The 24,229-nt window shown below is 53.0% G+C and overlaps 1 protein-coding gene across 2 annotated transcripts; it reads left to right on the forward strand.

Moving 5' to 3' along the window:
* The first annotated feature begins 3,234 nt into the window (after window positions 1-3,234).
* Window positions 3,235-23,702, forward strand: LOC144736761 (beta,beta-carotene 15,15'-dioxygenase-like). Of its 2 annotated transcripts, none has more exons than XM_078619373.1 (12): window positions 3,235-3,450; window positions 4,407-4,478; window positions 11,250-11,378; window positions 13,165-13,294; window positions 13,863-14,010; window positions 15,130-15,277; window positions 16,424-16,641; window positions 17,290-17,556; window positions 19,487-19,592; window positions 20,310-20,404; window positions 21,559-21,670; window positions 22,711-23,702. In XM_078619373.1, the coding sequence occupies exons 2-12, from the start codon at window positions 4,415-4,417 to the stop codon at window positions 22,866-22,868; spliced, it is 1,575 nt and encodes a 524-aa protein (XP_078475499.1). In that variant the 5' UTR covers window positions 3,235-3,450; window positions 4,407-4,414; the 3' UTR covers window positions 22,869-23,702. The 2 variants fall into 2 exon arrangements, with proteins under 2 accessions (XP_078475499.1, XP_078475500.1); XM_078619374.1 differs by having other exon boundaries at window positions 4,410-4,478.
* The last annotated feature ends 527 nt before the right edge of the window (window positions 23,703-24,229 follow it).

The raw sequence follows: 24,229 nt of genomic DNA on the forward strand, positions 1-24,229 counted from the left end.
GCTAATCCTGCATAATGCACGGGCATAATATGACTTTGAAACCCCCCGCCAACCTCCTACGCATTCCACAAGTAGTGACTAATCCCATATCTGCATTTCCCATAAATATGCTAATTTCATCTTGACATGCAAATTCTTTTGTCAAGGCGCTCTTTCCCCTCCAACCCAGCTTAAATATACGCTGCCAAGCCTGGTGGTGTTCATTCAGACGCTGTCTTTCCGACAGACCTGTTCTTCACCTGAGGACGGCTGCTTGCGTTGTGGCCGAAACGTCGTGATAATTGTATTTTATTATGTTTAATTTTTATTATTTTATTATATCCCTTCTACGTGACCTTACCGAAAAAACCAGGAAGAGCAAAGTGTTTGTTTGTGAGCTATTTTGAACTCTATTCATTGAACCGCGAACCCTCTGCAACGAGTGGCAAACCCTCGCACTGCTGGGCCATGCACATTGTCCAAGTAGTTATGTATGGAGCCCTGCACATTGGGTGGTAGGGTGGTGACAACGCAGTGGTGACACTGAGGCCTCGCGCCAGCAAGAGCCTGGGTTCGATTCCTGACTCGGTCGCTTTGCTTTGCGGAGTTTGTGTGTTCTCCCCACCCCCCACCACCCCCTGTTCTGCATGGGGTTTTCCTCTGGGATTCCAAGTCTCCAGTTTCCTCCCATAGCTAAAAGAAAACACACATCCACATTTTCGATTTAAAGCTTTCGTGACTGCAGGGATTCATCTTCTTGGTTCTTTCGGTAAAGTCACGTAGAAGGGAAATAATAAAATAATAGAAATAAAACATAATACAAATTCTCACGACGTTTCAGCCACAACGCAAGCAGCCGTCCTCAGGTGAAGAACAGGTCTGTCGGGGAGACAGCGTCTGAATGAAACAGACGCTGTCTTTCCGACAGACCTGTTCTTCACCTGAGGACGGCTGCTTGCGTTGTGGCCGAAACGTCGTGAGAATTGTATTTTATTATGTTAAATTTTTATTATTTTATGATTTCCCTTCTACGTGACTTTACCGAAAGAACCAAGAAGACACATCCACAGTGCAACTGTTATTGTCCAAACAACATCTCTAATGCTGAATCAGTACCTGCCAATGACTCAATTTGAAGCGCACAGCAGCGGCAGAATTGCTCCCCTTACTCTGAAAACTTGGGCAACAACCCACCGGAACAGGGGTCCTGATGCTGAATATGAAGCTCTCCCGGGTAAACGAGCGGAATAATCGTCACAATCGCCGTGAAAACTTGGCCACGAAATTCCACATCAGTGGCGGCAGAGTGATACCAACGCGGGCAGATCAGACCACCGTATCCCTACGAGGGTGACGGCACTTGACACGTGGCGGCGTTGCGGGGAAGTTTTTTGCTGCCATATCATTTGAAGATGATGTCCAAAAAAAACGTTTATTTAGCCTCCGCCGAAAATTATCTCTTATCTAAATTGGATTATCGCTGCAGGACTTTGGCTTCGGATGAGGAGGGGGCAATTGCCACAGCATTGAGGAGTCTAATCAAGGGCATACTGTCTACGTGCAAAGGTCTTCTCTAAGTGTACTCCAGACCGACGTGTTTTGCCTCGGTCGTGTATTCACGACCCTATAAGAATTGATTAAATCATTTCTGGCAATGAAACAGGCGTTCAGATCTTAAAACACCCAAACAGAAACCTTTTGCAAGGAATCAATACCATGGGGAATTTCTTGGCAGATACATGGCAAGACGGGTCCCATGGTATTTTCCAAGATCACTAACACACGAATCAATTTTTGAATGATAATATTGTCGGGAAGAAAAGAAAAAAAACCTTACGTGCGTGAAGATTGGTGAAACATGTTGGCTTTTACACTATGAGACCTCCTTTACCAGTGGCAAAATATAGTAGTAGGTTTTTACCCTTTAAACTGGTAAACTGGTACAAAACTGACCTTTATACAAGGCATCATGTTTGCAATAAACGCAACACAAGCAGTCAAACTGCAAATAAAAAGAAACAACTCTGATCATTGTAATGATATGTAGTGCATATTATTACCATTATCAAAGTTGTTTCTTCTTGTTATTGCAAACATGATGCCTTGTATAAAGGTGTCAGTTTTGTACCAGTTTAAAGGGTAAAACCCTACTACTATGTTGGCTTTTGTGAGATATTTAGATGTATTTTTTTTTTTGCTCACGGCCATTATACACGATTGTGTGTTAGGCGAAGCCCACAGTGGCACCATACGATAGAGTCTTAAGCCTCAATGTCATCCCGATCCCTTCTTCCTCGACACTCTGGTCCACACAGAACGGCCTACGGAAGTGGCTGTCATAGAGCAACCTCTGAGATCCATTCTTATTCAAGTGACACTCAAGTCCACACAGAATGACCCACGGAAGTTGATATGACAGAGCTACGCCTGAGATCCCCTTCCTCTTCTTCAAGTGACCACTCTGATCCACACAAAACGGCCTGCGGAAGTGGTTATCACAAAGCTACCTCTGAGATCCATTCTTATTCAAGTGACACTCAGGTCCACACAGAATGACCCACGGAAGTTGATATGACAGAGCCACGTCTGAGATCCCCTTCTTATACTTCACGTGACCGCTCTGATCCACACAGAGCGGCCTGCGGAAGTGGCTGTCACAGAGCAACCTCTGAGATCCATTCTTATTCAAGTGACACACAGGTCCACACAGAATGACCCACGGAAGTTGATCTCACAAATCTACGTCTGAGATCCCCTTCTTATACTTCACGTGACCGCTCTGGTCCACACAGATTGCCCCGCAGAAGCGGATTTCACAGCACTACGTCTGAGATCCCCTTCTTCAGCAAGTGACCACTCATCTACACAGAATGACCCACGGAAGTTGATCTCACAGATCTACGTCTGAGATCCCTTTCTTATACTTCAAGTGACCACTCTGATCCATACAGATTGCCCCGCGGAAGCGGATATCAAAGCACTACGCCTGAGATCCCCTTCTTCTACTTCACGTGACCACTCATCCACACAGATCGGTCCACAGAAGTTGATATGACAGAGCTACGTCTGAGATCCCTTTCTTATACTTCACGTGCCCACTCTGGGCCACACAGATTGCCCCGTAGAAGCGGATATCAAAGCACTACGCCTGAGATCCCCTTCTTCTACTGCACGTGACCGCTCTGGGCCACACAGATTGCCCCGCGCAAGCCGATATCACAGAGCGGGCAGCACGCTCCGACCCTTCGAACTTCGCCCCGGGGCTGAGGCCGAGGTGGTCAGGGCAGCTGAGGAAGGGACCCAGAGTGCTCGCTCGGCTCGTAAACATTGAGCCACAGCGGAACAAAGTTCAGTTTTTTGTCGTCGCTGCCGGCACCTGCCCGACTCAACGCGGTGAAGTTACCGGTCCACCCCCAGCCGGAGTGCGGTTTGCGGCAATCGCAAACGACGTTGAGCGCGCTTGGGCTCCAGGTACTGAATCCTATGATCACGGTTTCATTGCTTTCATGGCTTTATTTTGGTGATTTTTGAAACGTTTTTCGGTTTGGCCATGTTTGTTTGTTGTAGTACAGAGTTAGACTGATGGCCTTAATCTAAGTTGTCTTGTGGTTGTTGTTGTTGTTTGACTTGCATCCCACTGGGATTTTTGCACACAGTGTTGGTGTACGGTGATTTTTCTGCAATATTTTGCTGACTTTTCTTGGATTTTCTGTTTGCACTCAGTCACATACTCACTTTAAGATGTTTTTTGTTCATGTTTTTGTTTTTTGTTTGTTGCGGTTGCACCCGATTCAAGAGCCGAATGGCTCACAGGGCTATACCTAATACATGAAACTTGAAAACTTGAAACTTGAATCTACATTGTCTTACGGTGGTTATTGTTTGACTTGCATCCCACTGGGATTTTTTTGCACACGGCGTTGAAATGCGTGTGCCGTGCCGACCTTCAGAGGTGCTGCTTCTCGCTAACAGCACTTGCCCCAACAGTCTGTGAAGGATATACGGGGGGGGGGGGGGTAGTTGTTATGTCTCTCTGTGTGTCTGTCTCAGTCTGTGTGTGTCTCTGTGTGTGTGTCTCTGTGTGTGTGGGGAGCGGTAGTGTAGCAGCGGTTAGCGCTATACGCTACGAACCCTGCGACCCGGGTTCGATTCTCGCTCACGGCAAACACCCAGTGACGATTATCTGAGCCGGTCCCGTGCCTCCCCTAGGTCGACTCAGCCTCCAATGAGTACCTGGTGCGGTGTGTAGTAAACATCGCCACTGGGGAGACAAAGGTGGTCGGGCGTGGTGCTGGCCACCCACCACCACGTGTGCCGTTTCGACCTTCATAGGTGCTCGCTAACAGCACTTGCCCCTACAATCTGTTAAGGCTATACCGGAGATCTTTGTTATTGTGTCTGTGTGTCTGTGTGCCTCTATGAAATAGCAGCACCAATGGAAACCCTTTTCCAAGGAAACGCGAAGGAATGCCCACAGCCGGTCCGTGCCGAACTACAGGGTAGGTCGAAGGGACGCCGTGTGTTTCCGTGTGTTTCCGTGTGTCTGTGTGTGTCTGTGTGTGTCTGTGTGTGTCTCTGTGTGTGTCTCTGTGTGTGTCTCTGTGTGTGTCTCTGTGTGTGTCTCTGTGTGTGTCTCTGTGTGTGTCTCCTCTGTGTGTCTCCTCTGTGTGTGTCTGTTTGTGTTTGTGTGTGTATCTGTGTGTGTATCTCTCTGTGTGTGTGTGTCTTTGTGTATCTGTGTGTGTGTCTGTGTGTGTATCTCTGTGTGTCTGTGTGTGTATCTCTGTGTGTCTGTGTGTGTATCTCTGTGTGTCTGTGTGTGTGTGTCTGTGTGTGTGTGTCTGTGTGTAGTCCGGCAAAACAACCTCCTACCTCCTCGCGGTGCCGGACGGGCAACACTGTCGTGGGCAGTGCTGTGGGGGGAGGGCCAATGCCCATTGGCCTCTCCCCTCATGGCGTCTGTGACCACCACAGTGGCTAAACGGGGGCTCTGGACGGGTGCGAGGGGCTGGTAACCCCTCCACCTTCAATTAACCACCACTAAACTACGAATTAAACATAAACCTGTAATTAATAAGCTTGTGCCGGAGGCCCCGGGGGGTCAGGCTTTTATGACGTCTCCTGGCCAAACCCCATTTGGCGGAGCCAGGAGATTGAATTTTAACCCTCGGGGCTCCTCCAGAAACAACGAAAAACCATTGCGGATGGCCACGTGGAATGTTCGAACGCTCACTGCGGAGGAGAGGCTGCCACTCCTCTGTCGGGAGCTGGACCGGTACCGCCTGGATCTCTGTGGCATTCAGGAGGTCCGGTGGACCGGTTCTGGCTCCTGCCACCATGAGGGGTGGACAGTCCTCTACTCGGGGCAGGAGACTGCCAAACAACAGGGTGTGGCTCTTCTTCTGAACAAAAGAATGAAGGGGGCGTGGGAGCGTGGCGGTGAGGTGTGGGAAGCTGTAAGCCCCAGGATACTTTGGGCTCGCCTTCCCATCAACCAGAGGCGAGGAGTGGTGGTCGTGGTTACTTATGCCCCCACCGAAGACGAACATCTGTGGAGGGATGCAGGCAAAGCCGATGAGTCGGACGCTTTCTATGACCTCCTGTCACAGGTGCTGGCTAAAGTGGCCACTCGGGACAGAGTCATCTTGTTGGGTGACTTCAATGCCCGAGTTGGTCATGATGCTGGCACCTGGTCTGGAGTGATTGGAAGGCATGGGCCAGATCAGCTCAATAATAACGGTAGGAGGCTGCTAGATTTTTGTGCAGCCCATGGGCTTGTAATTACTAACACGCTCTTCCGGCATCGGCGCATCCACACAACATCATGGATGCATGCCGGGTCCAAGCAAGAACATCTGCTGGACTACGTAGTGACGGACCAGCGGATGCGAGCCCATGTCCTTGACACCAGGACCTACCGTGGAGCTGATCTGCCCTCTGACCATCGACTAGTCATCTGTAAGATGCGCCTGCCATTCTTCCACTCCGGTGGTGGGTGTACACCCAGGATCCCATTCCAACCAAAAGTGGCCTGGTCTAAGTTAGCTGATGAAAGTTGCAAGCGAGAATTTCATCATCGCTTGCAGCTGGGGTTGGCATCGTCCCCCACTCCACCTGATGTCGAGGGTAAATGGGCGAGGTTTAAGACTGTGACTCATGCAGCTGCAATGGCTGCTTTGGGTACGCGGTCCAGACCTCCCCAGAAACCCTGGCTGACGGAGGAGGTGTTCAGGTTAATTGAGAAAAAGCGACAGGCCCACTCTCATCGCCTACAGCATCCCACGTCAGAGAATGAGGAGGTTTACCGCAGTCTTCGCTCGGAGGTTCGGAGAGCCGTGAGGCGCTGTAAGGATGGGTGGTGGTCGCGGGTTGCTGAGGAGATGGAGTCTGCCTCAGTGGCCCGCGATCACAAATCACTATTTAACTCCATCAAAAAAGTAACCTGTAGCGCCACACCTATTACCATCATTAGAGGAAAAAACGGTGATCCAATCTCCGACCCCCAGGAACAGGTTTGCAGATTTGCTGAGCATTTCTGTGAGGTCCTGGGGGAGGGAAAATCTCTCAGCCAGGAAAACATCATGGCACAAAGTGGGGATAACCCTGCTGAGGCTGCGGTGCCTCAAATATTGGAAGAGGTCACCCCCTGTGAGTGGCTGGCTGAGGTACCGGCTGTTGAGGAAGTACTGAGGGCGATCCGGAGTCTGAGACCAGGGAAGGCACTGGGCAGAGATGATCTCCCAGGCGAAATGCTGAGGGAGGGTGGCGTTTGTGCACAGACTGCCCTATATGACATCATAACAACAGTCTGGACCACTGGACGGGTTCCGCAGGACTGGAAGGATGCCCTGGTGGTCCCCCTCTTTAAGAAGGGGGACCGTACCGACTGTAACAACTACAGGGGCATCTCACTCCTCAGTGTGCCGGGTAAGGTCCTGGCAAGGATTATTCAACATCGCCTTGCTAGGCATGCTGAGGAGAGGCTTGCGGAGCCCCAATGTGGTTTCAGGAAAGGGCGGTCCTGCACAGATGCCATATTTTCTGTCCGTCTGCTACAGCAGAGGTGTAGGGAATTCCAAAAAGACCTACATCTCTGCTTTATTGACCTGGTCAAGGCCTATGATACCATCAGTAGGACTGGGCTCTGGGTTGTTCTTCGTGCTTTCGGAGTCCCTGACCCTCTGCTCACGATCATTAAGGACCTTCATGATGGTGAGCGGGCCCGGGTAAAACTACGTGGCCGGGAGTCGGAGCCTTTCCCTGTACACCTTGGGGTGCGACAGGGATGTCCTCTGGCTCCCACATTATTTAACATCTATTTCGACTGCGTAGTTCGTGAAGCCTTCAATAGCTGTACCGGGGGAATTAGCATTTGGTACAGATATAATGGGAGGCTGATCGACGCCCGGGTGCGATCAAGGGATGGCTCCCTATTGGTCAACCACGTTATGTATGCCGATGATTTGGTAATAGCTGCTCATTCAGAAGAGGAGTTGGAGACGCTGCTGCTGAGACTGGAGTGTGCTACTAAGAGGTGGGGCCTTACCATCAGCCCCACCAAAACTAAGCACCTGCCTGGGTATTTTGTACCATCGGGCACTCCGCCCCCACAACTCCCAATCGGTGATGGGGCAGTTGTGGAGAGAGTAGAGAGTTTCCCATACCTGGGCAGTGTGCTCATGACCGGCTCCAGTTTATCAGCAGAGGTCTCACTCCGAATCAGTCGAGCGGCAATATCTTTTCATCGGTTGCGTAACGCTGTGTGGAAGCTACCTGGTCTGTCGCTCCGCACGAAGCTTCAGGTCTTCTCGGCCACGGTCATTCCCTCCCTTCTCTATGCTTGCGAAACGTGGACCCCCCTAGTGGAGCATCTTCGCCGGTTGGAAACATTTAGGCTGGCCTGCCTACGATCCATCCTGGGTTTAACCAGGCTGGATTGTGTGAGGAGCTCACAAGTCCTTGAAAGATCTGGGCAAAGTCCCATCAGTGAGCTCCTCCGGCAGGCAAGGCTGCGTTGGCTGGGTCATGTAGCCCGCATGCCCAGCCACCGCATGCCTAAACAGCTTTTGTTCGGCCGGATCGAGGGGGCTAAACGGGCGCGGCACGGGCTAGAGAAGAGATGGAGTGATGTGGTACAGGAGGACGTGGAGCTGAGTGGACTTGCCGATGACTGGTACCAGCGGTGTCAAGATCGGCCTCAGTGGAGGAGGCTCGTGAAGGACGCTACTGGGCAGTTGGAGGCAGTCGCCCTCCAACAACAACGGAGGGCGGAGGAGCGACGCTCACAACAACGAGCGGAGCGCCGGGTGGCTAAAGCACAGCAAGTTGGCACAGTAGGGGGCACAGGTGGTGCATCAGCCAGTCATCTCGGTCATCTCGGTCAGTCGACCCGTGGCACCTGGGTCTGCCCCGTGACCTCCTGCCAGCGGGCGTTCGACACTTCACGTGGCCTCAAGGTGCACATGGCCTGGCACAAGCGTCGTGGTGACGTCACCGCCACTTAGTGGCGAATGGCGGTTGTTGTTGTTGTTGTTGTCTGTGTGTATCTCTGTGTGTCTGTGTGTGTGTGTGTCTGTGTGTGTGAATGGGGTCCTGGGTGTACACCCAGGACCCCATTCAAACCAAAAGTGGCCTGGTCTCAGTTAGCTGATGAAAGTTGCAAGCGAGAATTTCATCATCGCTTGCAGCTGGGGTTGGCATCGTCCCCCACTCCACCTGATGTCGAGTGTAAATGGGCGAGGTTTAAGACTGTGACTCATGCAGCTGCAATGGCTGCTTTGGGTACGCGGTCCAGACCTCCCCAGAAACCCTGGCTGACAGAGGAGGTGTTCAGGTTAATTGAGAAAAAGCGACAGGCCCACTCTCATCGCCTACAGCATCCCACGTCAGAGAATGAGGAGGTTTACCGCAGCCTTCGCTCGGAGGTTCGGAGAGCCGTAAGGCGCTGTAAGGATGGGTGGTGGTCGCGGGTTGCTGAGGAGATGGAGTCTGCCTCAGTGGCCCGCGATCACAAATCACTATTTAACTCCATCAAAAAAGTAACCTGCAGCGCCACACCTATTACCATCATTAGAGGAAAAAACGGTGATCCAATCTCCGACCCCCAGGAACAGGTTTGCAGATTTGCTGAGCATTTCTGTGAGGTCCTGGGGGAGGGAAAATCTCTCAGCCAGGAAAACATCATGGCACAAAGTGGGGATAACCCTGCTGAGGCTGCGGTGCCTCAAATATTGGAAGAGGTCACCCCCTGTGGTGGCTGGCTGAGGTGCCAGCTGTTGAGGAAGTACTGAGGGCGATCCGGAGTCTGAGACCAGGGAAGGCACCGGGCAGAGATGATCTCCCAAGCGAAATGCTGAGGGAGGGTGGCGTTTGTGCACAGACTGCCCTATATGACATCATAACAACAGTCTGGACCACTGGACGGGTTCCGCAGGACTGGAAGGATGCCCTGGTGGTCCCCCTCTTTAAGAAGGGGGACCGTACCGACTGTAACAACTACAGGGGCATCTCACTCCTCAGTGTGCCGGGAAAGGTCCTGGCAAGGATTATTCAACATCGCCTTGCTAGGCACGCTGAGGAGAGGCTTGCGGAGCCCCAATGCGGTTTCAGGAAAGGGCGGTCCTGCACAGATGCCATATTTTCTGTCCGTCTGCTACAGCAGAGGTGTAGGGAATTCCAAAAAGACCTACATCTCTGCTTTATTGACCTGGTCAAGGCCTATGATACCATCAGTAGGACTGGGCTCTGGGTTGTTCTTCGTGCTTTCGGAGTCCCTGACCCTCTGCTCACGATCATTAAGGACCTTCATGATGGTGAGCGGGCCCGGGTAAAACTACGTGGCCGGGAGTCGGAGCCTTTCCCTGTACACCTTGGGGTGCGACAGGGATGTCCTCTGGCTCCCACATTATTTAACATCTATTTCGACTGCGTAGTTCGTGAAGCCTTCAATAGCTGTACCGGGGGAATTTCCATTTGGTACAGATATAATGGGAGGCTGATCGACGCCCGGGTGCGATCAAGGGATGGCTCCCTATTGGTCAACCACGTTATGTATGCCGATGATTTGGTAATAGCTGCTCATTCAGAAGAGGAGTTGGAGACGCTGCTGCTGAAACTGGAGCATGCCACTAAGAGGTGGTGCCTTACCATCAGCCCCACCAAAACTAAGCACCTGCCTGGGTATTTTGTACCATCGGACACTCCACCCCCACAACTCCCAATTGGTGATGGGGCAGTTGTGGAGAGAGTGGAGAGTTTCCCATACCTGGGCAGTGTGCTTATGACCGGCTCCAGTTTATCAGCAGAGGTCTCACTCCGAATCAGTCGAGCGGCAATATCTTTTCATCGGTTGCGTAACGCTGTGTGGAAGCTACCTGGTCTGTCGCTCCGCACGAAGCTTCAGATCTTCTCGGCCACGGTCATTCCCTCCCTTCTCTACGCTTGCGAAACGTGGACCCCCCTAGTGGAGCATCTTCGCCGGTTGGAAACATTTAGGCTGGCCTGCCTACGATCCATCCTGGGTTTAACCAGGCTGGATTGTGTGAGGAGCTCACAAGTCCCATCAGTGAGCTCCTCCGGCAGGCAAGGCTGCGTTGGCTGGGTCATGTAGCCCGCATGCCCAGCCACCGCATGCCTAAACATCTTTTGTTCGGCCGGATCGAGGGGGCTAAACGGGCGCGGCACGGGCTAGAGAAGAGATGGAGTGATGTGGTACAGGAGGATGTGGAGCTGAGTGGACTTGCCGATGACTGGTACCAGCGGTGTCAAGATCGGCCTCAGTGGAGGAGGCTCGTGAAGGACGCTACTGGGCAGTTGGAGGCAGTCGCCCTCCAGCAACAACGGAGGGCGGAGGAGCAACGCTCACAACAACGAGCGGAGCGCCGGGTGGCTAAAGCACAGCAAGTTGGTACAGTAGGGGGCACAGGTGGTGCATCAGCCAGTCATCTCGGTCATCTCGGTCAGTCGACCCGTGGCACCTGGGTCTGCCCCGTGACCTCCTGCCAGCGGGCGTTCGACACTTCACGTGGCCTCAAGGTGCACATGGCCTGGCACAAGCGTCGTGGTGACGTCACCGCCACTTAGTGGCGAATGGCGGTTGTTGTTGTTGTTGTCTGTCTGCGGTGCATCGCCCAGTCATCTGAGTCAACCCACGGCGCCTTTCTACACGTCACGTGACAACCTCAAAGAGGAGGGGGGGGGTGCCCCTAGCCTGGCACGACAGCTTTAGTGTTTGTTGTTGTTGTTGATGTTGTTGTTGTTGTGTCGATCAGGCAAACTTCCCGAGTGGTTGAGCGGCACGCTGATTCGCAACGGGCCGGCCCTGCACACGTTCGGAACCACCTCGTACAACCACTGGTTCGACGGGATGGCGCTCCTCCACAGCTTCACGTTCCGTGGGGGTGCGTGGGTGGGGGTGGCTGGGTGTGTGTGTGGGTGTCTGTGGGTGTGGGTGGGTGCGTGGGTGGGTGTGTGTGTGTGTGTGGGGGGGGGTGCGTGGGTGGGTGTCTGTGGGTGAGTGTGTGTGTCGGTGTGTGTGTGGGGTGCGTGGGTGGGTGTGTTGGTGTGTGTGGGTGCGTGGGTGCATGGGTGGATGTGTGTGTGTGGGTGGGTGCGTGGGTGGATGTCTGTGGGTGTGTGTGGGTGGGTGGGTGTGTGGGTGTCTGTGGGTGAGTGTGTGTGTCGGTGTGTGTGTGGGGTGCGTGGGTCAGTGTGTTGGTGTGTGTGTGTGGGTGCGTGGTGGGTTGGTGTGTGTGTGTGTGGGGTGGCTGGGTGGGTGTGTGGGTGTGTGTGTGGGATGGGTGGGTGTGTGGATGGGTGGGTGTGTGGGTGTCTGTGGGTGTGGATGGGTGTGTGTGGGGTGCGTGTGGATGTCTGTGGGTGTGTGTGTGAGTGGGTGTGTGGGTGTGTGGATGGGTGTGTGTGTGTGTGGGTGCGTGGGGGTGTGGGTGCGTGGGTGGTGTATCTGCTAGTCATCTCAGTCGATCAACCCCATGGCACCTGCTGGGTCTGTCCCGTGACCTCCTGTCAGCGGGCGTTCGACACTTCACGTGGCCTCAAAGTGCACCTAGCCTGGTACAGGCGCCGTAGTGATGTCACCGCCACTTAGTGGTGAATGGCGGATGTTGTTGTTATTGTTGTGTGACCTTGGGGAGCGGTGGTGCAGCGGTTAGCGCGACGCTGCGATACGAACCCGGCGACCCGAGTTCGATTCTCGCTCACGGCCACCACCGGTGGCGATTATCTGAACCGGTCCTGGGCCTCCCCTAGGTCAACTCAGCCTCAAATGAGTACCCAGTGCGGTGTGTAGTAGTAACCATCGCCACCGGGGAGACAAAGGCGGCCGGGCGTGGTGCTGACCACCCCACCCCCTCCTGTTCCCGTGCCGGCCTTCATAGGTGCTGCTCGCTAACAGCACTTGCCCCAACAGTCTGTAAAGGCTACACATGGGCTCTTTGTCTTTGTACCTGTGCAAGATGGCACAGTGGGGAGCAACAGGTAGGTACATCTGTCAATCATCTGAGAACACCCGAGGCCTCAAGGTGCACCTAGCCTGGCACGAGCGACGCGGTGACGTCGCCTCTCCTCGGTGACGAATGGCTAACGCTGCTGCTGCTGCTCCTGCTGCTCCTGCTGATGCTGCTGTTGTTGCTGCTGCTGATTTTCTTGCTGCTGCTGCTTCTCTTGCTGCTGCTGTTGCGGCTGCTGATGTTGCTGCTGCTGCTGCTGCTCTTGCTGCTGTTGCTGCTGTTGCTGATGTTGCTGCTGTTGCTGCTCTTGCTGCTGTTGCTGATGTTGCTGCTGTTGCTGCTGTTGTTGCTGCTGCTGATGTTGCTGCTGCTGATGTTGCTGCTGTTGCTGCTGCTGTTACTGCTGATGTTGCTGCTGCTGCTCTTGCTGCTGCTGTTGCTGCTGCTGCTGATGTTGTTGCTGTTGCTGCTACTGTTGCTGATGTTGCTGCTGTTGCTGCTGCTGCTGCTGTTGCTGCTGCTGCTACTGTTGCTGATGTTGCTGCTGCTGCTGTTGCTGCTGCTGCTGCTGATGTTGTTGCTGTTGCTGCTACTGTTGCTGATGTTGCTGCTGCTGCTGTTGCTGCTGCTGCTGCTGATGTTGTTGCTGTTGCTGCTACTGTTGCTGATGTTGCTGCTGCTGTTGCTGCTGTTGCTGTGCCCGCACACCTGTGCGCAGGTGAGGTTCACTACCGCAGCAAGTACCTGCAGAGCGACGCCTTCCGCAAAAACTCGGAAGCCAACAGGATCGTCATCTCGGAGTTTGGCACCATGGCGCACCCCGACCCCTGCAGGAACGTCTTCGCCAAGTGAGGGAGCAGCTCGCAGCTGATGCAGTCAGCTGTGGGGGGGCAGGGGGGGGGGGTGCAGGCCAGTGGGGGTCACGCACCGGGTCAACCCACACGGTCTAGCCCGTGTTTTTGTACAGGGAAATTGAGTTTTGAGGTCTATACGATGGCGTACAGCCGTTTCAATACTGACAACAACAACAATCAATGTCTTCTTGGTTCTTTCGGCAAAGTCACGTAGAATGGAAATAATATTATTAAATAATATTATTCCCATTCTATAATATTATTTCCATTCTACGTGACTTTACCGAAAGAACCAAGAAGATGAATCTCTGCAGTCACGAACGCTTTAAATCGAAACAATCAATGTGTCTATTTGTTTGTGTTTCTCTCTCATGATGGGATTTTACAGGATGAACTTTGAGATGTATAGGGGGCACGGGGTGTCCAATACGGTCTGAATTTGTCTCTAATAAGGTAGGGCACTGATAAGGGGTTGGCAGCTATGGAGTTAACACCTCGCCACATTTACATTCTGAAGGCCCGACATTCCGTGATGTTCACCCCCCCACCCCCACGCGCCCAGGGCCTTCTCCTACCTCTCCTACTCCGTGCCAGAGTTCACCGACAACTGCCTCATCAACGTAATGAGGTGCGGGGAGGATTTCTACGCCACCACTGAGACCAACTTCATGCGCCGGATCGACGCGAGCTCCCTCAACACCCTCGAGAAGGTCGCCACCACCTACCCCCACGTGACACGCGCCAGTCGCGTACCTGTCAACCCCTTGTCAGTGCCCTACTACGTCACTACACACCACGTGTTACTGCCCCTACTACGTCACTACACACCACGTGTTACTGCCCCTACTACGTCACTACACACCACGTGTTACTGCCCCTACTACGTCACTACACACCACGTGTTACTGCCCCTACTACGTCACTACACACCACGTGTTACTGCCCTACTACGTCACTACACACCACGTGTTACTGCCCTACTACGTCACTACACACCACGTGTTACTGCCCTACTACGTCACTACACACCACGTGTTACTGCCCCTACTACGTCACTACACACCACGTGTTACTGCCCCTACTACGTCACTACACACCACGTGTTACTGCCCCTACTACGTCACTACACACCACGTGTTACTGCCCCTACTACGTCACTACACACCACGTGTTACTGTCCTACTACGTCACTACACACCACGTGTTTCTGCCCTACTACGTCACTACACACCACGTGTTACTGCCCTACTACGTCACTACACACCACGTGTTACTGCCCCTACTACGTCACTACACACCACGTGTTACTGCCCCTACTACGTCACTACACACCACGTGTTACTGCCCCTACTACGTCACTACACACCACGTGTTACTGCCCCTACTACGTCACTACACACCACGTGTTACTGCCCCTACTACGTCACTACACACCACGTGTTACTGCCCCTACTACGTCACTACAAACCACGTGTTACTGCCCTACTACGTCACTACACACCACGTGTTTCTGCCCCTACTACGTCACTACACACCACGTGTTTCTGCCCCTACTACGTCACTACAAACCACGTGTTACTGCCCTACTACGTCACTACACACCACGTGTTTCTGCCCCTACTACGTCACTACACACCACGTGTTACTGCCCCTACTACATTACTACAGACCAACTCAGACCTTATGGGTCACCCCGTGCCCCTTATACATTTACTTTATATTTTTTTACCTACGTGACTTTACCGAAAGAACCAAAGAGTATGGATCCTTGCAGTCACGAAAACTTCAAATCTAGAATGATGATGATGTTGTTGGAAACTCACCCCCAGGTGGATTACACCAAATACGTGGCCATCAACATCGCCACATCCCACCCACACTACGAGCCGGATGGAACAGTCTACAACGTGGGCACATCCATCGCAGACAAGGGCCACACCAAGTACACGTTCATCCGCGTGCCGCCCACGTTGCCAGGTTTGGCACTTGGCACACTCCAGTCTGTTGTAGAATATCAATATTTTTGTTAGATTATATTTTAATTCACCCAGGCAACTCCCCTTTCCTAGGTCGCCCCTATGAAAGAGGCATTGCTGCGCCATGGTGGCTAGGAGATGTTGACTACCTCGCCTGGTATGCAGGAGGTCGTGCGCTCGATCCCGACACTGACGCCTGCTGCTGTATATTTGGAGTTTGCGTGTCTCTCTCTCATCATCATCACGGTGGCTAGGAGATGTTGACTACCTCGCCTGGTATGCAGGAGGTCGTGGGTTCGATCCCGACCCTGACGCCTGTTGCTGTATATTTGGAGTTTGCATGTCTCTCTCTCTCCCTCGGGTCCTACGATTTGTCCCTCCACATTCAGCATCAACGTCAACACGCCTTCAAAGAGTCTTTGGCTGCTGCTGTAAATTTCCACGTGATGATGATGACGACGACGATAAGTCGCCACTTTCGTTGAGCCATCATTCGTGATGGCCAGGTACGCGTTTGAAAAACAGCTACGCAGCAGCTACAGTTGTCGGCCTTATCCTGGTGAAGTAAATGTCTTTATTTAGGTTTAGTCGCAATAAAAAAACCTTTAAAAAAACAACAACCATGACCAATGCACTCTCATACCCATCAACCCACGCGGTTTAGCCCGTAGTCTGGTCCAGGAAAAATTCGTGTTCAGGTCCATAAGGCGGACAGCCGTTTCAATACGGGCGACAACATATTGTTGTCTGTTTGTGTTTCTCCCCCTGTGAAGGGACTTTGTAGGACGAGCGTTGAGATTTATAAGGGCCACGGGGTGACCAATACGGTCTGAGTTGGTCTGTACTAAGGTAGGACGCTGATGAGGCCTTGCCAGGGATGTGAATTGGCCTTTGCTGAGGCAGGGCCCTGATGAGGCCTTGCCAGGGGTGTGAATTGGCCTGTGCTAAGACAGGGCACTGATGAGGCCTTGCCAGGGGTGTGAATTGGCCTGTGCTAAGGGAGGGCCCTGATGAGGCCTTGCCAGGGGTGTGAATTTGGCCCGTGCTAAGACAGGGCCCTGATGAGGCCTTGCCAGGGATGTGAATTGGCCTGAGGCGGCACGCTGTTGAGGGCTTGACGGCCACGGCCACTGTTCGCCACGTGCAGGCGAGCGGCCCAACTCCGGCCTCCGTGGCCTCGAGGTGCTGTGCACGCTGCCGTCTCGCTGGCGATTCAGCCCCAGCTACTACCACAGCTTCGGCCTCACGCCCCACTACCTCGTCTTCATCGAGCAGCCGCTCAAGCTCGACCTCGTCAAGCTGGCCACCGCCTACTTCCGCGGCGCCAACTGGGCCAGCTGCATGACCTGGCTGCCCGAGGACAAGGTGAGCCCCCCACTCCCCCCCCGGGGAGGGGCTGCGGCGCGAAACGTCGGACAGGCGGCGGCGGCGGTGGTGGCAGTGTACGGGCCCGGGTTCGATTCCCGACTAGGGAACACTTTTTGTGAGTGGAGTTTGTGTGTTCTCTCTCGTTTTTTTACGATCAGAGGAAACAAGAAGATGCTCGGTGTAGTCGGCACGTTGCTTCGTTCATCATTTCGTTTTTTTGTTTTGTTTTTAATGCTTTGCTTTAGGTGCACCCCTGTTTAAATGAAAGATTTCACGCTCTGCTCTCCTCCTTCTTACCCTTTCCCTCTCTCTCTACCCCCTCTCTCTACCGCCCCCTCTCTCCCTACTCTATGTCTATGTTTCCCCTGTTTTCTATGTACTCTGTCTCCCCCTCTGTTCTGCAGAGTGAGTGTGAGTGAGTGGAGTTTGTGTGTTCTCTCTCTCTCTATGTGTTCTACAGGGTGAGTGAGTGGAGTTTGTGTGTTTCTCTCTCTCTGTTCTGCAGAGTGAGTGTGAGTGAGTGGAGTGTGTGTGTTCTCTCTCAGCGGGGGGCCTTTCCCCTGTTGAAAATAAAACCCCAAAAATGAGTTCGCAGTTTGTTTGTTCTTTGCTCAGCGTGTGCCCCCCCCCCTACACCTTTGCCAGAGCCGCTTCTACCTGATCGACCGGCGGACGGGCAAGGCGCTGACCACGCACTTCGTGAGCGAGCCCTTCGTGGTGTACCACCACGTGAACGCGTTCGAGCGCGGCGGCTGCGTCGTGTGCGACGTCGTCGCCTACGACGACAATAGCCTGTACGACATGTTCTACCTGCGCAACCTGCGCAAGGCCGCCGCCGACTTCGCCGAGGACAACAAGATGAGCTGCCTGCCGCAGTGCCGCCGATACGTCCTGCCGCTGGGCGTCGGAAAGGTGGGCCGCGTGCGGCAGAGGTCGCAAACGGGTTTTGATTCCTTACCCGTACCCGGCCGCACCAGGGTCGCAAACGGGTACCCGTACCCGGCCGGGTACGGATAGCCGGGTTTTGGGTAGGGTACGGGTATCGGGTACCCGGTTGCGACCTCTGGCGTGCGGTGGTAGTGGTGGTGGAGGTGGTGGTGGTGGTTAAGGTGGTGGAAGTGGTGGTCATCTCAGTCAGTCGACCCGTGGCACCTGCTGGGTCTGCCCCGTGACCTCCTGCCAGCGGGCGTTCGACACTTCACGTGGCCTCAAGGTGCACATGGCCTGGCACAAGCGTCGTGGTGACGTCACCGCCACTTAGTGGCGAATGGCGGTTGTTGTTATTGGAAGTGGTGGTGGTGCTGGAGGTGGTGATGGAGATGCTGATGAAACAGCTGCCAACCCACATGGTTCACCCCGTATTCTTGTGCAGGGGAAATTGAGTTTTCAGGTCCATACGGTGTACAGCCATTTCTATACGGGCACACAAAAATGTTTAGTGTTTCTCCCTTGTGATGGCACTTTGTAGGATGAATGTTGAGATTTATAAGGGGGCACGGGGTGACCAATAAGGTCTGAATTGATCTGTAATAAGGTAGGGCACTGATAAGGGGTTGACAGGTATGCGATGCTGATGAGAATGGTGGTGATGGTGGTAAGAGTGATGGAACTGCTGATGAGAATGGTGGTGGTGGTGAAGGTGGTGGTGAGTGTGATGAAACTGCTGATGAGAATGGTAGTGGTGGTGAGGGTGGTAATGAGTGTGATGAAGCTGCTGATGAGAATGATGGTGGTGAGGGTGATGGAACGGCTGGTGAGAATGGTGGTGGTGGTGGTGGTGAGGGTGATGGAACTGCTGATGAGAATAGTGGTGGTGGTGAGGGTGATGGAACTGCTGATGAGAATGGTGGTGGTGGTGAGGGTGATGGAACTGCTGATGAGAATGGTGGTGGTGGTGGTGGTGGTGCTGATGAAGCTGCTGATGAGAATGGTGGTGGTGAGGGTGATGGAACGGCTGATAATGGTGGTGGTGGTGGTGGTGAGAGTGATGGAACTGCTGATGAGAATGGTGGCGGTGGTGAGGGTGATGGAACTGCTGATGAGAATGGTGGTGGTGAGGGTGATGATGAAGCTGCTGATGAGAATGGTGGTGGTGAGGGTGATGGAACGGCTGATAATGGTGGTGGTGGTGGTGGTGGTGAGAGTGATGGAACTGCTGATGAGAATGGTGGCGGTGGTGAGGGTGATGATGAAGCTGCTGATGAGAATGGCGGTGGTGGTGGTGGTGATGGAACTGCTGATGAGAATGGTGGTGGTGGTGGTGGTGGTGATGGAACTACTGATGAGAATGGTGGTGGTGAGGGTGATGGAATGGCTGATAATGGTGGCGGTGGTGGTGAGGGTGATGGAACTGCTGATGAGAATGGTGGTGGTGGTGAGGGTGATGATGAAGCTGCTGATGAGAATGGTGGTGGTGGTGGTGATGGAACTGCTGATGAGAATGGTGGTGGTGGTGGTGGTGATGGAACTGCTGATGAGAATGGTGGTGGTGGTGGTGGTGGTGATGGAACTGCTGATGAGAATGGTGGTGGTGGTGAGGGTGATGAAACTGCTGATGAGAATGGTGGTGGTGGTGGTGAGGGTGATGAAGCTGCTGATGAGAATGGTGGTGGTGAGGGTGATGGAACGGCTGATAATGGTGGTGGTGGTGGTGGTGAGAGTGATGGAACTGCTGATGAGAATGGTGGCGGTGGTGAGGGTGATGGAACTGCTGATGAGAATGGTGGTGGTGAGGGTGATGATGAAGCTGCTGATGAGAATGGTGGTGAGGGTGGAGGCGGCGGCTGTCCCATGGAAACGAGGGGCACTGGTGTCGTCCGTGACGATGTGGCGTGCGTCGTAGGAGTCTCCGGTCTCCCAGAACCTCGTGTCTCTTGCCGGCTCGAAAGCGAGCGCCGTCAAGGAGGAGGGAGGACACGTGGTCCTCACTCCAGAGCTTCTAGCAGAGGGTGCGATGCGCACACACTCCCATCATCCCACTCATCATCTCACTCAATCATCATCCCACTCATATTCTCACTCAATCATCATCCCAATCATCATCCCACTCATCATCCCACTCATCATCATCCCATTCATCATCCCAATCATCATCCCACTCATCACCTCACTCAATCATCATCTCAATCATCATCTCAATCATCATCCCACTCATCATCTCACTCAATCATCATCCCACTCATCATCTCATTAAATAATTTACCCACTCACACTCCATCTCAGTTGTACACTCATGCACCCACTCAGTCACTCACTCACTCACCCACCCACCTACTCAACCACAAAGATCCCCCGTCATTGCCTTTACAACAGACTGTAGGGGCAAGTGCTGTTCACGAATAGCGCTTATGAAGGCCAGCACGGCACACGAGGTGGTGGGTGCCAACACACCACCACGCCAGCCTAGCTGTCTGTGCCTCCCCAATGCCGATGTTTACACACTGCCCCAGGCAGAGTGCTCATTTAAGGCTGAGCCGACCTAGGGGAGGCCCAGCGCTGGTTCGGACATCCGTCAATCGAACTCGCATCGCCTTGCTCGCAGCACGGTGCGCTAACCACGGCGCCACCGCTCCCCAAATACAAATGCACACACACACACGCGGGGATACACGCTGCTGGTGATCGAGGTGCTCGCTGATTTGTTTGACCTCTTGACCTCACAACAGGTATCGAACTCCCTCGCATCAACTACAACTACAACGGCAAGGAGTACCGCTACATCTACGCAGCCCAAATCGAGTGGAGACCCGTGCCCACCAAGGTACCTGCTCTGGACACTTTACGAGCATCCCAAACAAAAAAAACAGGGGTCCCTTTAAGGCCATCCTTACAGGGTCCCTTTAAGAGCACGCAAAAACAGGGTCACTTTACGAGCATTCTACAACTTGATCCCTTTAAATGTATGCTAAAACAGGGGGTCCCTTTAAGAGCAAACCATAGCTGGGTCCCTTTAAGAACATCCTCAAACAGGGTCCCTTTAAGGGCAAGCTATGACCTGGTCCGTTTAAGAGCATCCCAAAAACAGGGTCCCTTTGAGGGCATCCAAAAAACAGGGTCCCTTTAAGAGCACGCGATAACCTGAGTCCCTTTACATCATTTGACCTCCTTTGCCAGTACCAAAATATAATAATAGGGGCAGAGACGGCGGCGTTCACACCGCAATTGCCGCGCTCTCAGACGCGCCGTCCCACTGCGGCCGTCTGGAACGCGCTCTCCCTTCCCGTGTCGGGAAGCGACTGGGCGCTGCGATGCACGTTCCAAATCGTCGCCTGCGTTGACGAAGCCATTCCTTTGGAACCGCTGTTCGCGTGTTAGTGTTGCAGTCCCTGCCTCCGCACCTCCCACTGAGCGCGGTTGGCTACGTACGGTGCGAAAGAAGTTCGACATACGTGCGTACAAAATTCTAGATTTGAAGCTTTCGTGACTGCAAGGATTCATTTCGGTAAAGTCACGTAGGTAAAAAAAAATGAAATTAAAATTAATTAAAATAATACAGCAAATCTGGCTGTGACGGTCCCACCTGATGACGGAGACTTGTGTTGATTTTTTATTATTTTTTATTATTTTATTAATTTTAATTTTTTTACCTACGTCACTTTACCGAAAAAACTAAGAGTATGTGCGTACAAAAGACAAAAAAAAGACAAAGATCCCCCTTGTAGCCTCTAACAGGCTGTCGGGGCAAGTGCCGTTAGCAGCACTTATGAAGGCCGGCACTGTGGCACGCTAGGGGGGTGGGTGGCCAGCAACCACGCCCGACCGCCTTTGTCTCCCCAGCGGTGATGTTCACACGCCGCGCCGGGCGCTCGTTTGAGGCCGAGTCGACCTAGGGGGGGGGGGGAGAGTCCCAGGAAGCGCCGCGTGGCCGGCGGTCGAACCCGGCCTCCCGTGCGTCCGTTGACCTCCCTTGCGCAGATCGTGAAGGTGGACACGCACACGGGCGAGAAGCTGGAGTGGCAGGAGGGCGGCTGCTGGCCTGCGGAGCCGGTGTTCGTGCCGACGCCCGGCGCTCGGGAGGAGGATGACGGTGAGCCGGAGCCTCTCCGTTAACCGGCGCGCCGCAACCGCCCCGCTTCCTTCCGTCCGTCCGTCCTCGCCGCAGTCCCTTGTCGGGCTCGCTCGCTCGCTCGCTCCGGGGATTTACCCGTCATCGTGGTGGTGGTGGTCGTGGTGGTGGTGGTCGTGGTGGTGGTGGTCGTGGTGGTCGTGGTGGTGGTGGTGGTGGTGGTCGTGGTGGTCGTGGTGGTGGTGGTTGTAGTGGTCGTGGTGGTCGTGGTCGTGGTGGTGGTGGTGGTGGTCGTGGTGGTCGTGGTTGTGGTGGTCGTGGTTGTGGTGGTCGTGGTGGTAGTGGTGGTGGTGGAGGTCGTGGTGGTCGTGGTGGTCGTAGTGGTCGTGGTGGTAGTGGTCGTGGTGGTGGTGGTCGTGGTGGTCGTGGTGGTAGTAGTGGTGGTAGTGGTCGTGGTCGTGGTGGTCGTGGTGGTGGTGGTCGTGGTGGTCATGGTGGTCGTGGTGGTGGTGGTCGTGGTGATGGTCGTGGTGATGGTCGTGGTGATGGTCGTGGTGGTCGTAGTGGTGGTGGTGGTCGTGGTTGTGGTGATCGTGGTGGTGGTGGTCGTGGTGGCGGTCGTGGTAGTGGTGGTCGTGGTGGTGGTGGTCGTGGTGGTCGTAGTGGTGGTGGTGGTCGTGGTTGTGGTGATTGTGGTGGTGGTGGTGGTCGTGGTCGTGGTGGTCGTGCTTGTGGTGGTCGTGGTGGTGGTCGTGTTGGTGGTGGTCGTGGTGGTCGTGGTGGTCGTGGTGTTCGTGGTTGTGGTGGTCGTATTTCTTCCTGCCTCAGCAGTCCGCCCGCTGTATTTTTTCACCTGAAGACGATTGCTTGTGTTGCGATCGAAACGTCGTGATTTTTTTAAATTTTATTTTTCTATCTCCGTGACTTTACCGAAAAATCCAAAGAGCATGGTTTCCTGCAGTCACGAAAGCCGACATTTATTGATTACAATTATCCACACTGACCTTTCCCTTCTCCTCCGTGACCCTTGACCCACTGACCCCCTGACCCCCCCCGACCAGGCGTGGTGCTGTCGTCCATCGTGACGAGCGAGCCCGGTAAGCCGGCGTTCCTGTTGGTGCTGGACGCTCGGTCGTTCCGCGAGGTGGCGCGAGCCACCGTCCACGGCGCTGACGTGCCGATTGACCTGCACGGCCTCTTCCTGCCCGACCCCAAGTAGCGGCCAAGCCACCAGCAGCAGTGGCAGCAGCAGCGGCAGCAGCAGCAGTAATTAGTCGTGCGTCAGGGGAAGGCGACGATGAGAATATGTCGCAGCGTGGTATCATGGTGGGGATATCTCGCACGGTGATCATGATGGGAATATCACAATATGATCTGATGGGAATATCTGATAATGTGATATCATGATGGCAATATCACAATATAATATCATGATGGTAATATCACAATATGATATGATGGGGATATCTCATAATGTGATATCATGATGGCAATATCACAATATGATATGATGGGAATATCACAGTATGATATGATGGGAATATCTCACAATGTGATATCATGATGGCAATATCACAATATAATATCATGATGGGAATATCACAATATGATCTGATGGGAATATCTCACAATGTGATATTATGATGGCAATATCACAATATAATATCATGATGGGAATATCACAATATAATATGATGGGAATATCTAATAATGTGATAACATGATGGCAATATCACAATATGATATCATGATGGGAATATCACAATATGATATGATGGGAATATCTCATAATGTGATAACATGATGGCAATATCACAATATGATATCATGATGGGAATATCACAATATGATATGATGGGAATATCTCATAATGTGATAACATGATGGCAATATCACAATATATCATGATGGCAATATCACAATATGATATCATGATGGGAATATCACAATATGATATGATTAGAATATCTCACAATGTGATATCATGATGTAAACATCTCGCAATATATCACGATGTCAATACCTCGCGATATGATATCACGATGAGAACCTCGCAATAGATCACCACGCGAATCTCGCATTATGATATGATGATGACGAGAGTATTTCGCGATCTCGCGGGAAGAATATTGCCGTGGCAAAATATCGCGCGAATTATGGAACACCAAAGCAGAGGATCTAATGGGGATTGGTGGGGGGGGGGGGTGAAAGTGGGAGGGTGGAAGGGGGGGGAAGTGAGGGGGGTAGAAGTGAGGGGGGGTGGAAGTGAGGGGGGGGGCGATGGAGACAACCCCCCCCCCCCCCCTCCAATCTCCGAGAGACTGGACATTCTTACAATCGGCCAAGAAAATATATTGAATGTAAAATTTCGATTTAAAGCTTTCGTGACTGCAGGGATTCATGTTCTTGGTTATTTCGGTAAAGTCACGTAGAAGGGAAATAATAAAATAATGCAAATAAAACAATACAATTCTCACGACGTTTCGATTGCAACACAAGCGATCATCATCAGATGTGAAAACCACGGCAAGAAAATTGAACCGCCGCTTTTTTCAAATGTTCTTGCTGTGGTTTTCACAC

The sequence above is a fragment of the Lampetra planeri genome, chromosome 63, assembly GCF_965212315.1.
Source record: "Lampetra planeri chromosome 63, kcLamPlan1.2.h2, whole genome shotgun sequence".
Lineage (NCBI taxonomy): Eukaryota > Metazoa > Chordata > Hyperoartia > Petromyzontiformes > Petromyzontidae > Lampetra > Lampetra planeri.